The sequence below is a fragment of the Phocoena sinus genome, chromosome 8 (genome assembly GCF_008692025.1).
Source record: "Phocoena sinus isolate mPhoSin1 chromosome 8, mPhoSin1.pri, whole genome shotgun sequence".
NCBI lineage: Eukaryota > Metazoa > Chordata > Mammalia > Artiodactyla > Phocoenidae > Phocoena > Phocoena sinus.
In genome coordinates this window covers 32,341,578-32,353,763 of record NC_045770.1, presented here as the reverse complement: position 1 = coordinate 32,353,763, position 12,186 = coordinate 32,341,578, and the positions used below count along the sequence as shown (strand labels likewise).

The 12,186-nt window shown below is 40.0% G+C and overlaps 1 protein-coding gene across 5 annotated transcripts in view; it reads right to left on the bottom strand.

The window, feature by feature from the left end:
* Nucleotides 1-10,985, bottom strand: part of TRPC6 (transient receptor potential cation channel subfamily C member 6) — a 117,143-nt gene extending 106,158 nt beyond the window's left edge. For 4 of the 5 annotated variants that reach the window (XR_004351097.1, XM_032640174.1, XM_032640177.1 and 1 more), the window contains exon 1: nucleotides 10,310-10,985. Coding sequence is in view for 4 of the 5 variants with exons in the window: in XM_032640174.1 (XP_032496065.1) it covers nucleotides 10,310-10,479 (170 nt within the window). In the remaining variant the exon portion in view is untranslated. The remainder of the gene's footprint in view (nucleotides 1-10,309) is intronic. The other variant, XM_032640175.1, reaches the window with a different exon arrangement.
* Between the last annotated feature and the right edge of the window lie 1,201 nt (nucleotides 10,986-12,186).

Below are 12,186 nucleotides of genomic sequence, written 5' to 3'. Positions count from 1 at the left end.
TAATTCTCCCACTTTAACTTCTCTGGAATAGAACATGTCTTTTCAGTGCTGCCAGTTGGTGTCAGTCATTATCATGACAGTTTACCTTTAGCAGTGCATGTACAAGCATTAAAAGCAATGGCTCCAAAGTTTCAGAATGGATGACAGTGGCTTGAAAATAAATCCTGGAAACAGTAGCTAAGGATTCCTTTCAAGCCTAAGAAATGAATACATGTGTGTATGTGCATATGTGTATTGGGGAGAGTGGATCACACATGGGGAACGATGGCGAATCAGATTTGTTCAGCAACATTCAGGAACTGCTAAGTCAAAAGAGTCTAGCTCTATATAATTGCAAAGTCAGTTTAACTGCCTAGCACCGAAAGCTTTTGGTCTATCATGGTTCTTTGGATTCTTTAAAGAAATGCTGCATCACCAATGTCTTCTTGGCACAAAGGACAAGACCATGTGGAGAAACATAGACATTAAATATTTTGAGTTGAAAATGACTCAGGAAAGTTCATCTCTGAATATGAAGAAGCTTTAGGAATACCTTAACTAAATTTATTTTGTTTAGACTTTTTTTTTCCATATGTGTGTAAGAGTTATATATGACCCAAACCTACACCTAATTAAGTATAAAGATCTATTTCAATAGTTATAATATAAAAATCTAAGGTATAATATAATTGATACAGCACTTTTTTTCTTGTTTTTCAAAGGCATATAAAACATCAGGACAGGTTAAAATTGATACAACCTTGGACTCTATGAAATACAGTAACAGTGGTTCCCAAATACGGTGCTAAGCACATCAAAGGAGCTAAACAAATATTTGTTGAAAGAAATTAATGCTTTCTTCAAGACGAAATACAGTGTCTGGCCCTGAATGCCCTTCCAAGAAAAGGGGTCCTGCAGAAAACATTTTACTGGGGAGAAGAGAAGATTCTTACAGTGCCCAGGAATTAGCTTTTCATAGCAACTACTGCCACCCTTCAACCTATTCAATGCAAAATTCTGTTTCAGAGAGTTTAACATAGTAATAATAAAAATAAGTTTTATCTCTAACAGTTTAAACTGCCTAAAAGAATCTTTAAAAGAGTTTTAGAAATCATGTCATTGCCAAATCCTATTATAATTCTCAAGATAATCTTGTTAGTAATTCCCATGAAGAGAACTCTTCCCAGTTTTGTGCAAGGGTTTTGTGCTGACCCATACATGTCAGGACAAAATGTTCTTTGTGCTGCAACCAGAGTTTCTGTAACTGAAACGTGAAATCTGCCTTGAAAAGGCAATCAATCTTAACATAACTATCCATGCTGTAATTGATTTCTAGCAATATATACTTTCAGATATGTAAAATGCTTTACAAATTATGCAAATCCTGCAATGAAATCCAGTTTCACACTACCATTTGAGTCAGGTCAGTTTTTCTAATACAACCTGTTTCATAGCAAAGAAGCAATTTCATCCACATGATAGAAATCAAGAGTAAAAGAAAGCTTCCTCTCTTGTAATCTTAAAAGAGTCATGATCAGCTTGTGGACCATTGCTAAAATTAGTAAGTACTTTACAGATTACTTAGTTTTGATGCATTCACAGTCTTCCTTTGGTGACACAGATTGACAGTTTTTCAAAACCTAGTTTCACTGTGTGTCTAGATAAGTGATAGAATCTTTCTTTCTTTCCTTTCTTTCTTCTCATTTCTGTCAACTACTGGCTGTGTAATCCCTGGCAAATCACTTAACCTCTCTTTGCTGTGGTATATTTTTACTTTTTTCTTTCTTATCATTAAAACATCAGCAAAACAGAGATTTGCTGGAAGTATTAAATGAGGTACATATAAAGCACTTAGAGGGCCTAGCACATAGAAATCCCTAATAAATCTAGTTGTTATTTTTATTATTATGTGACAAAATCATATAAGGTCAACAAAGATGAATGAATAAACAGATTAATGAATTAGTGGAATATAAAGCTTGATCTTCACGGATGACTAAGATTTCAATAGAAAGAAGAGGTAGAAGTGAAACACACATATTACTGCTATTATAACCTTTCTTCCTGTCTTCTTCCCTCACCAGAGAATAACTTAGATAAAAGGAGCACAGCTCAGGAATCTTGGTGCCGTAGATCAGAGCCAACCTGTGGCTTCTCAAGCACCTATGAAAAGATAGAGGAGAAGGAAGTGAGTGTGCTCTCCAAGAGGACACCCACCACGTATCCAGCTGTGCCGGGCACAGGCATGATTATATGGGATGCCTGGAGATTAGGGGACTCTGTGCAACCTGCCAGCCCTTCTGTTTATGCGTTCCAGCCTGCATTACCTAAAATGTATTGGTTTTTGTCCACTTGACAACAACTTTCCAGCTGTGTAACTTTCTAAATATTGCTCAATGTTTCTAAACTTCAGCATGGTCATTTATAAAATAGACATTAAAAATATCCAAGTGGCTGCTCCAAAGAGCAAATTACATTTGTATGACAACTAGAAGAGGACCTGCTACAGAGTAGGTATTCAAAAAATGTTAGTCCCCCAAAATATATACAAATACTTTAGATTAGTCCTCTACAGAAACAGCAACTCACGCTGACCTGTAAATAACTCTAGTCAGTACCCCTGCTCCTCTTTGTTCTGGCTGAGTTACCTGAATTAGGGTGAGAATAGTTAGACTGCAACTAACGTGTTGTTTGGGTATTTGTGACATTCATTTCTATATGCTGCTCCAAAAGGACATTCTATAAGAAATGTGATTCAATCCATTCCAATATCTTAAGGGTCTTAAAAAACATACCAAGTTTTAGATGCCAAAGTTTAATTGAAATTTGACATAGAGATGAGCACTTCATGTCCTGAAAGCCAGCAGAAGCTTCCTAAACAAAGAGAAATCACAAACGGTAATTTTATCCAACTGGTTCCAATTACATTCAGCATTTTTTATGAAAGAGGGAGAAAAACAAGAATGGACTCAAGAAAATGTTTTCCTTTTATGATTTACTCTCTAAGAGGCAAAGATGAATTGCCTTATGAAGTAAACTTACCTCTTGTAACTCAAGGAACATAACTGTCTAGAGAAAAAAAGTTATGCAATGTCTTCCTAGAGGTAAACAAACATTATGTTACAGAATAAATGTGGGCATTTCAGCACATCTGGAAATAACTCCACAACCTACGGTGTTGGACCCCTAAAAAAGATGTTTCATGATAATAAATTGTTATCAGCAGATGTTGATTACTTCAAGCCAGGAGAGGTTTAGAAAAAAATATATGGTTTCTGTCATGCAGAACACAGAACTTCAAAGTGGTCAATTAAAAGACAGATCAGCTAGGTGGTTTGTGACCACCTAGAGGGGTGGGATAGGGAGGGTGGGAGGGAGGGAGACACAAGAGGGAAGAGATATGGGAACATATGTATATGTATAACTGAGTCACTTTGTTGTAAAGCAGAAACTAACACACCATTGTATAGCAATTATACTCCAATAAAGATGTTAAGAAAAAAAATAGATGAATGGATAAAGAATATGTGGTATATATACATAAAAAAAAGAGACACACCATTAATCCAAATGGCAGCTGGAGGAGTTGTTGATTCCTAAATGAAGAAGGGAAAGCAGATCCAAAGGTGATTTTTACACTTGTTTTTCCCCTGCTAGCACAGCAGCTTCCAAACTGCATACTCTTAACCAAGATCCAAGTCTTTGCTTTATGGTTATAGATGCTATTTCTTTCAAAGGACATAATAGATACTAGGATTCCCTCTGAATTGTAAACCACTACATATGTTTGTGATATCATAAGAAATCATGATATCACACATACTCTATTTGATTGATTTTATTTTTCATTTGATAAATGTGTCCTTATAAGGAAATGCGTCCTTGATTTTACTTGGAAATCCCTTATACTGCTGCTGAGTGGCTGTGTTCTAAGGTAACTGCCCCTATGGGTCAGAGAGTGAAGCCATACCTGTGTGGGTAGGTGGTAGGATCTCTGATTAAAAGAGTAGACATACCTAATGTCAATGATACAGAAAAGAAGGAGATCCTAGGAAAAGAAATGGAGTTTGAGAGGCATATCTTACACTGGATAAAGGGAGGAGGGTGGTATTCCTTTGTCCATCTGGGCTAAGACTGACTTTTTTTTTTTTTAACTTTTTTTAAGATTTTTATTGGAGTATAGTTGATTTATAATGTTGTGCTAGTTTCAGGTGTACAGCAAGGTGAATCAGTTATACATATACATATATCTACTCTTCTTCTTTAAGATACTTTTCCCATGTAGGCCATTAGAGAGTATTGAGTAGAGTTCCCTGTGCTATACAGCAGATTATTATTAGTTATCTATTTTATATATAGTAGTGTGTATATGTCAGTCCCAATCTCCCAATTTATGGAACACTGACTATTAAGGGCTAGATTGTCTGTGGATGGTCTGAGGAGGGGAGGGAAGAATACTCTCTGCCAGTTGGATAAAACTTGGGGTTAGGCAGGGGTCAGTCCTTAGGAGACTCCACAAATGAGCTGAAAGACAGTTATAGCCAGCCAGGAGTTTTTCTCTGTATGTTAGTTATCTTTGGTTATTCCTAAGCATTTGACAAGTACTGATAAAGATACAGCCTCATCTCAGGTGAGCAGAAGGAACTTGAAGGGGAGAGTCTGGGGCTAGAGCTAAAAGGTGAGTGGCATGGTAGTGGCATAGTAATTAGTGACAGATGCCCCAGAAGAAGGTGAATCTAAGTGGACAGGCAGCTGGAATATAAGATCTGGGTATCTCCTTCTATGTGGACATTCACTCTTCTGTCTCCTTAAAGGACTCAGATGCTATTTTATGAAAAGAGCTGGCATCACGTTATTCCTTATTAGAATAAATACTGATGAGAGGATAATGTCTTTGTTGAGGAATAAATTAATTTACACCTTCTCTTTGCTAGATTCTATGCTAAGAGTAGAGAAATGAAGGACTAGAGGCATACAGTCTGGTAGAAAGAGATTTGTGAGCAAAACGTAAAACGGATGTTTGAATAGACATATTTATCAGACATAGGGAGGCAAAAATAATGGAGGGATAACAAGCACATAAAAATGTAATGTGATTCATAGGCTTGAGTCCATACTCTAACTTCAATCCTAAACTTTTTCAAGGGATTCATGTACTCTATCAGCAGTTGATGTCAGAAAACATTTTCTATCCTGCAGTCTGAATTTTTCATTCCCTTTTAATACATAAACAAATTCAAGCATATTTTATTTTGCCTGGAGAAAAGAAGGCTATGTTGGGGGAATCTATTTATCTGTGGTCTCTGACCTTAGGTTACCTCTCTTAAATCAAGAGTTCAAAGTCTGGGTCCTAGAGCTCATAGATGGGTTTCATCCAAAACCATCCTGAGGTCAATAAAAATTTTAAAAGATCCATGACCCACTAAAACATTTTTTTAAAAGGTCACTTTTGTTTCATAATATGAATTAAAGTATACAATTAAGAATCTCTTTGGGTTTCTCCTGAGACCATGATTTAATGACCCTTGGAATCCCTTTTTGTCCATATCCATGTTTAAAGAGATCCTACCAGCAATGGAGCACTGACTTTGTATTAAAAACTACATTAATAACTAGAGAGTAAACAATGCTTCATGTAAAAGAAAAACCATAGTTCTTATAAGCGACACATTGCATAACCTGGGTATCAAAATACACTATGAGTATATTTTCTTATTTTGAATTTTAAAACTTACTCATTTGAATCTCTTATATTTTGGTTCATTTTTATATTTCTTACCTTTAGTGTTCTTCAATTTCAATATAATACATTTAAATGGGTTTATTTTTCTGTATCACACTAGTATTCTTGTACTTCATAAACATGAGAATGAATCACTTCTGGAAAATTATCATCCATTATCTATTCAAATGTTGCCTCTCCCTCATTCTCTCTATTTTCTCCTTCTGGAACTCCTACCTTTGTGTTTCTTAACTCAATAATGTTTATATTTTCCATTTATTTATGTCTCTGCATTCTAGGTATTATCATCGATTATACCATGGCTAATCTGCATTTTTAACCTTTCCATTGAGTTTTCATTTCAAAATTATATTTTTCACTTACAGGTTTTCTATTTGTTTTTTAAAAATAAGTCATTCTTCGTTACCGTTTAACTTCTTTATATACTGCCAACATTTTATACATACCCATTTAATATATTCTCTTTCATGTTGCTATATTATCTCAAGCTATTAAGGATCCAATACTGCTGTTATGTCTCATGTTAACTCTCCCTCATGGACTGTACTGTCTGCTAACTTTTGTTCTTAGTTGATTGTTTCCTTGTGTGTTTTGTTATGTATTATAGTGAGCATATCTTTAGCAGAGATTGCTGTTTTCCTGAAAATCCTTGGCAGTCTAGATAGTTGGTACTACACTTTCAGAATGCCTTTCTGTTTTACTCTTCTAGGAGCCTCAGGAGTATTTTTCAACTTGAAGATTTCTAGGTCAGTTAGGTAGTGTAAAAAACAAAAGGAAAAATAGAGTCACATGATGTTCAGGCCCAAAGAATGAAATTCTTAGGGGAAGGTTCCTTTTCCTCTTACTAACAAAGTTTCTTGTTCTCACTCCGTGCTGATGGCATATTATGCTAGCCTAACTTTTCACTAAAATAAGGGTCCTGGTTTTATGCAGCGGACAGGGATGTCTCAGTTCCAACTCTCTGCCTCATCTGGAACCAAGGCCTTAGCTTTTCTCCATCTCACATGGACGTTAGACTCCAACCTCCTGGTCACCCAGATCCATAATCACTGGGGTAACCACAGCATCGGTTCTCAGGATATACTCTGGCTTTTAACTTCTTTGCTTTTGGCAAATGGTAATCCCTTTTATTTTTTGCAAAATTGGGTACCACATTAAAATCATTTAGATTATTTTATCCAGTACTGCTAGGTGTTTGTAACCGTAATTTTTTTAGAATATCTCAGTCTATTGTTTTGCCAGAGCTTTAGTTTACAGTTTGTTTCATTATTCATAATTAGTCTTTTCCAAGCAGAAATTTCAGTTGGACTATTTCAGATCTTGAGAATTTAGAAACACTTAACATTTTTTATGTCCAGAATTCTTCTCCATGTTCAGAAGGGATGGACTAGAGACATTTTTAAGTTCTAAATGAAGGAACTCCCTAACTCCTGGGATTCTCCTAGGACATGGACATTTCTTGCTAACCATCATTACAAACTGATCAAAATATATTGTATTAATTGATTTCCAATTAGAAGTTGAAAAAAGGGAGAATCTGAATCTTTTTCTTCTAAGCACCACTTCAAAATGTTACTTCTTACACTTAAGTTCTGAGAATATTTAATTGCTCTCAAACAAGATAATTTGCCACAATTTTCAGTAGTAAAAGCCTCACAAATATATATATAAATCATTCTACATAAGTGAACTATGACAATATTTTAGCAAGAGTCATAGAACTTATCCCACAGAATTGACAATTTGCAAAAATCTGTTATCTTACAAGGGAAAAAATCTCAGTGATTTGAGATAATGGCAGTACCCATATCTAAAGTATACTAGTGATTGCCACTTTCACAAATATTATGCCTCTCACTCTAGGAAAATATACAAACAATTGTTTAAATTACAAGTCAAAAGCATATAGAAGCTCTTATTTGTACTCTCTAACAGAGGGAAATAATTTTTTTTTTTTTCGGTACGCGGGCCTCTCACTGATGTGGCCTTTCCCGTTGCGGAGCACAGGCTCCGGACACGCAGGCCTAGTGGCCATGGCTCATGGGCCTACCCGGACCGGGGCATGAACCCGTGTCCCCTGCATTGGCAGGCAGACTTTCAACCACTGCACCGCCAGGGAAGCCTGAGAGGGAAATAATTTTCGTTCATTCTTTCTCATACATCACAGGTGTGAAGTACTATTGTTTACTGGTTAAAATTTTTCAGTTACTTGATTATTTAACTGGAAAAAATAAAAACCTTGCCAGAGTAAATAGTGATGAAAAGTAACTAAGAAGCTTTTGGAAATAATAGACTTGGACAAGACCAAAGTCTTACTTGGAAACATGGCTCACTCTTAAATTTACTATCATACCTCTGACATGACAGGGGGCGCTCAATAAGAATTGAAGCACATTAAAATATTTCTGTTCATCTCTCTACTGCCAAGGCCTATCCATTAAGAGTGATCTAGGATTCCTGAACGAAGGGAGAAAAATACTTATTCTCTAAATAGTAGATGATGTAAAAACTAGGTAAATGAATAAGGCAGTAAACCACATTTGAAGAAAGCATTGGGGAAACTTTTCAGGACAACTTGCAATTATTGTTTTATTTAGTCTGTCTCACTACTAACATATAGCCACAAGTGTTTAAAATCAAATTATTTTCCCCACACAGTAACAAGTGACTATAGAATGATTAGGTGATAAAGAGAAAAAAAAAGATTTTGTCTATGGAACAGTCTAATTTTTAAAAAGCAATATAGCTTTTATAAGTTGCTTAACTTACCCACAGGAAACATTACCAAACATAACCCTCAGGCTTAACGGTAGATCTTAAGTCTAAGTCAATGAAAAAGTCCATCTATGTTTCAAACATACCCTTAAAACAAATTTGAAAGTAGCTGCATTCAGAATATCCAGAATTTATTTATTTATTTTTATTTTTTCTTGGCATATATCTCCTCGCTACTCAAAGTATGCTCCACAGACCAGCAGCCTCTACATCTTCTCAGAGATTGTTAGAAAGGCAGAAATTTGGGCTGCACCTAGACCCTACTGAATCAGAATCTGCACTTTAACAAGCTCCATAAGTAATTCATATGCCATTAAAATTTGAGAAGTTCTGTAGTAAAAGGCACAGAAATATTTTCTAATTTAACGTCAAGTACAAGATTTCTTTTGAGGGTGATGTTCTGGAATAACATAGTGGTGATGGTTTCCCCAACTCTGGGCATATACTAAACACCACTGAACTGTACAACTTAAATAGATATATTTTATGAAATGTGAAATATATCTCAATTTTTTTAAAAAGAAAAAAGTAAGTAACAGTAAATGCTTTCAAACCATACAGCACGTAGATGAATGGAACCAGTTCCAATTTTTTTTTTCTTTTATCTAGGGGAAAAATTAGATGCACCATTTCCCGGGGCTCAGTTCTTATTGGGAAAGGGATCTACAGCAAGCCTTGACTCTGGGCAGCCCTGACCAATGATCTGAAGGTGCACCCATCCATCCTGCCCCCCATCCCCCGAGAGTCACACACACACACACACACACACACACACACACACATACACACCTCTACAGCTGCTAACAGAACTACTACTGAGAACTGCTTTCCTCGGGAAACCGCATGCGGATGGATGTGACATGTCAAGAAACCGTACTGCCCAATCAACTAAAGGAGCAAAGAGGCAGACACGCTATCTGCCAGCTGCACTTGTGGTCCCAGGCGTGTGGGGGAGGGGAGACTTCCTCATTCCGTCCTCTGCTTGCCCCTGCCACCCATCCCCCGCCAAAAAAGAAACTCCAGATTCTTAAATAATATCTCGTAGTCACTCAGGGTCCACAGCAGACGACCTTCTTCAGCTTCTACAATTATCAATTTCCGGCCCGCACCTGTAACAGGCTCGCCTCGCCCGTACGCCCTTGGTAAAAGCTTCGCGCTATGGGTGTGAAAGCCTAGAGGTTCTATTTCTCCTATTTAACCCGGAGAACCGGAGGCTGGGGAGAGGACGCCTGGGGTAAGTGCACCCCCTCCCACGCGCCCCTTCGAACTTTGCTGCCGTCTGGTAGCTGAGGACCTGTGGGCGCCCCCTTAAGGGCTACGGCGGGGAGTGTTTAGAGGGCGGGCGGGCGGGTTCTCGAGTTCCCCCGGCAGAAGCACCGAGCTGCGCCCAGGACCGAGAGTTCTGGTCATCCCTCCCACAGATGCTAAGAGTCACTGGGGACGCAAATTTGAATCAGTCCCCCGCCCAGACCATGCCTTTGGCGCAGCGACACAGGGTCTCTTTGAGGGCGCCCGATTACTTGGGACTAAAGAAACCGACATACACCTATCACCTGTAGTGGCGTCGGTACCCCACGGTCTCACTCTCTCGGGCAAACCTACCCATGCGTGCTCGCCCGGAGCAAACCTTAGATCCGCGCGCGCCCTCCTCTCACTCGGGTCTCAGCCCGGTTCGTGCGGCCCTGGGAAGGCAGACGCGTGCGGAGACGCGCGCGTAGCCCCGGGTCTTCTCCGGCGAGCGCACACTTCCCGCCTGCAGCGCCCCCGGCCCGCCTGCAGCGCCCCCGGCCTGCCCGCAGCGCCCGCACTCACAAGCAAGGGTAGTAGCCGTAGGGAGGCAGGGAGGGCTGCGGCCAGCCGTCGTCTCCCACCTCCGAGTCCATGAGCAGATAGTCTTGGCTCTCGTTGCGCCGCGCGCGGGCCCGGGTAGCCACCCCGGGAGAGCCTCCCCTCCCGGGCCCGAACGCTGGGCTCTGGTTCATGGCGGGAACGCCCGACTGGCCGGGATCCAGCTCCTGGGGGAGGCGCCTCGGCAGTTCCAGCGGGGACCCGGTGCGGAGGGGTCCGCGTCACCTGCCGGACTGGCCCGCGGCAGACTGGTGCTCAGAGGGTGAGGGTGAGGCGAGGAGCGCAGACGCCCTGAGAGATGAGCTCCGCGAGCGGCTCACCCGCTGGCCCGGGGAGAAGTCACCACGCAGCGGGTCGCAAAGGGGACCTTTTCTGGGGTGCGTCCGGGGAGGCGGCCGGGGCTCCCGGACCGAGCGAGCGCAGGCGGGGCGGCGGGTGGCAGCGGAACCTGAGAGCTGAGAGCAAGGGAGACAGAGCTGAAGAGTTACTATGTCAACCGAGACTCTACAGCCGTCGGCTCCCGCCTTCTTCCCCCGCATCCTCCGTCATGATTCCACCTTTAAAGGGATCGGAACGACGTTCCAGAAAGCAGCCAAAGCCTGTCGTGTAGCCACAACTTTCAGGGCCAAGATGAACCTAAAGTAGGTGGAGCCACACATGCACTTTTTGTGTGTGTGGGGGGGGGGGGGGGCTAAGAGTTTGCTTATTTAGAAACCATACAAATTAAGAACTTTCTAGGAAGCTTCTCTTAAGACTCAAAGAACTCTTTTTTAAAAGAGACAGGAGCCTCTCCTTTCTCCTGTCTGCCTTCATTTCTTAGGACATTTTCTCTCCCACTCCCAACCCCCGAAGTTATAACTCTTCACTTTAAAATGAACAACATTATGTGTTCCCAATGCCAAATGTTCCCAGTTCCTGAGCAAATCAACAAAAATAGGCATTTTCCGATGATACCAATAGAGGCCACCAACCTGCTTACTTCAGAGAAAAACTTTCCTTCCATCATTGCAAATGCCAGAATTATCTCTCTGCCAGATGTTTCCCACATTTCCGAACTGTTTTTAATTTTACGACAGTTTTAAATTCAGATTTAATCTTCATACATGTGCAAAGTAAAAGAAACTCAACAAGGATGAATCACTATCTGTAGTAGTTCAAGTAGTTGTCATTTAGGAATCCATTCGTTCAACAAATATTTAACTGATCCCAATTGTGTGCCAAGCACCATTTTAGGATTCAGAGGCAAACTAGCCAGATAAGGTGCCTGTCTGCCTTCCTGGAAGAGAAGGAGACAGAGATTAAACGAGCAAACGAGAAAGTATCAGAGGAAAAGGCTACAATAAAAATAAAACAGGTTGATGTGATAGTAACTGGAGACTGACTACTTAAGATTATTAGGAGGTTAAAAGAGACCTTTCCAGGCAGGTGCTAGTTAAGTGGAGATGGACAGGGCAAGGAGCCAGACATGAAAAGATCAGAAACTGGTTGCAATAGGATTGAAGAAAGCCAGACTGTCTGAAATTCTGTTGACAATGGTACTTTTGCTTCCCATAAATAGGTGGACAATAAAATGGATGTTGGAAGTGTGAAAGCAGTGAACTTGATGGAGGAGAAAAGAGGTCACAAATTTAGTGTTTTTGACTTTGCCAGTACACTAAGAACTAAAGCTCAGAGAGGACAGGAACTGTTGTATTCTGAGGGCCTGGGTCTGTATTTGTCACTGTTATGTGGAATGAGTGAATGAACAGATGGATGGACGCAGTACAGAAAAAATAAGAAAACAGTCTTGGCCACTAAAAGAACATTTACCCTGAAAAACTAATCACCATCATTGTGAAGTA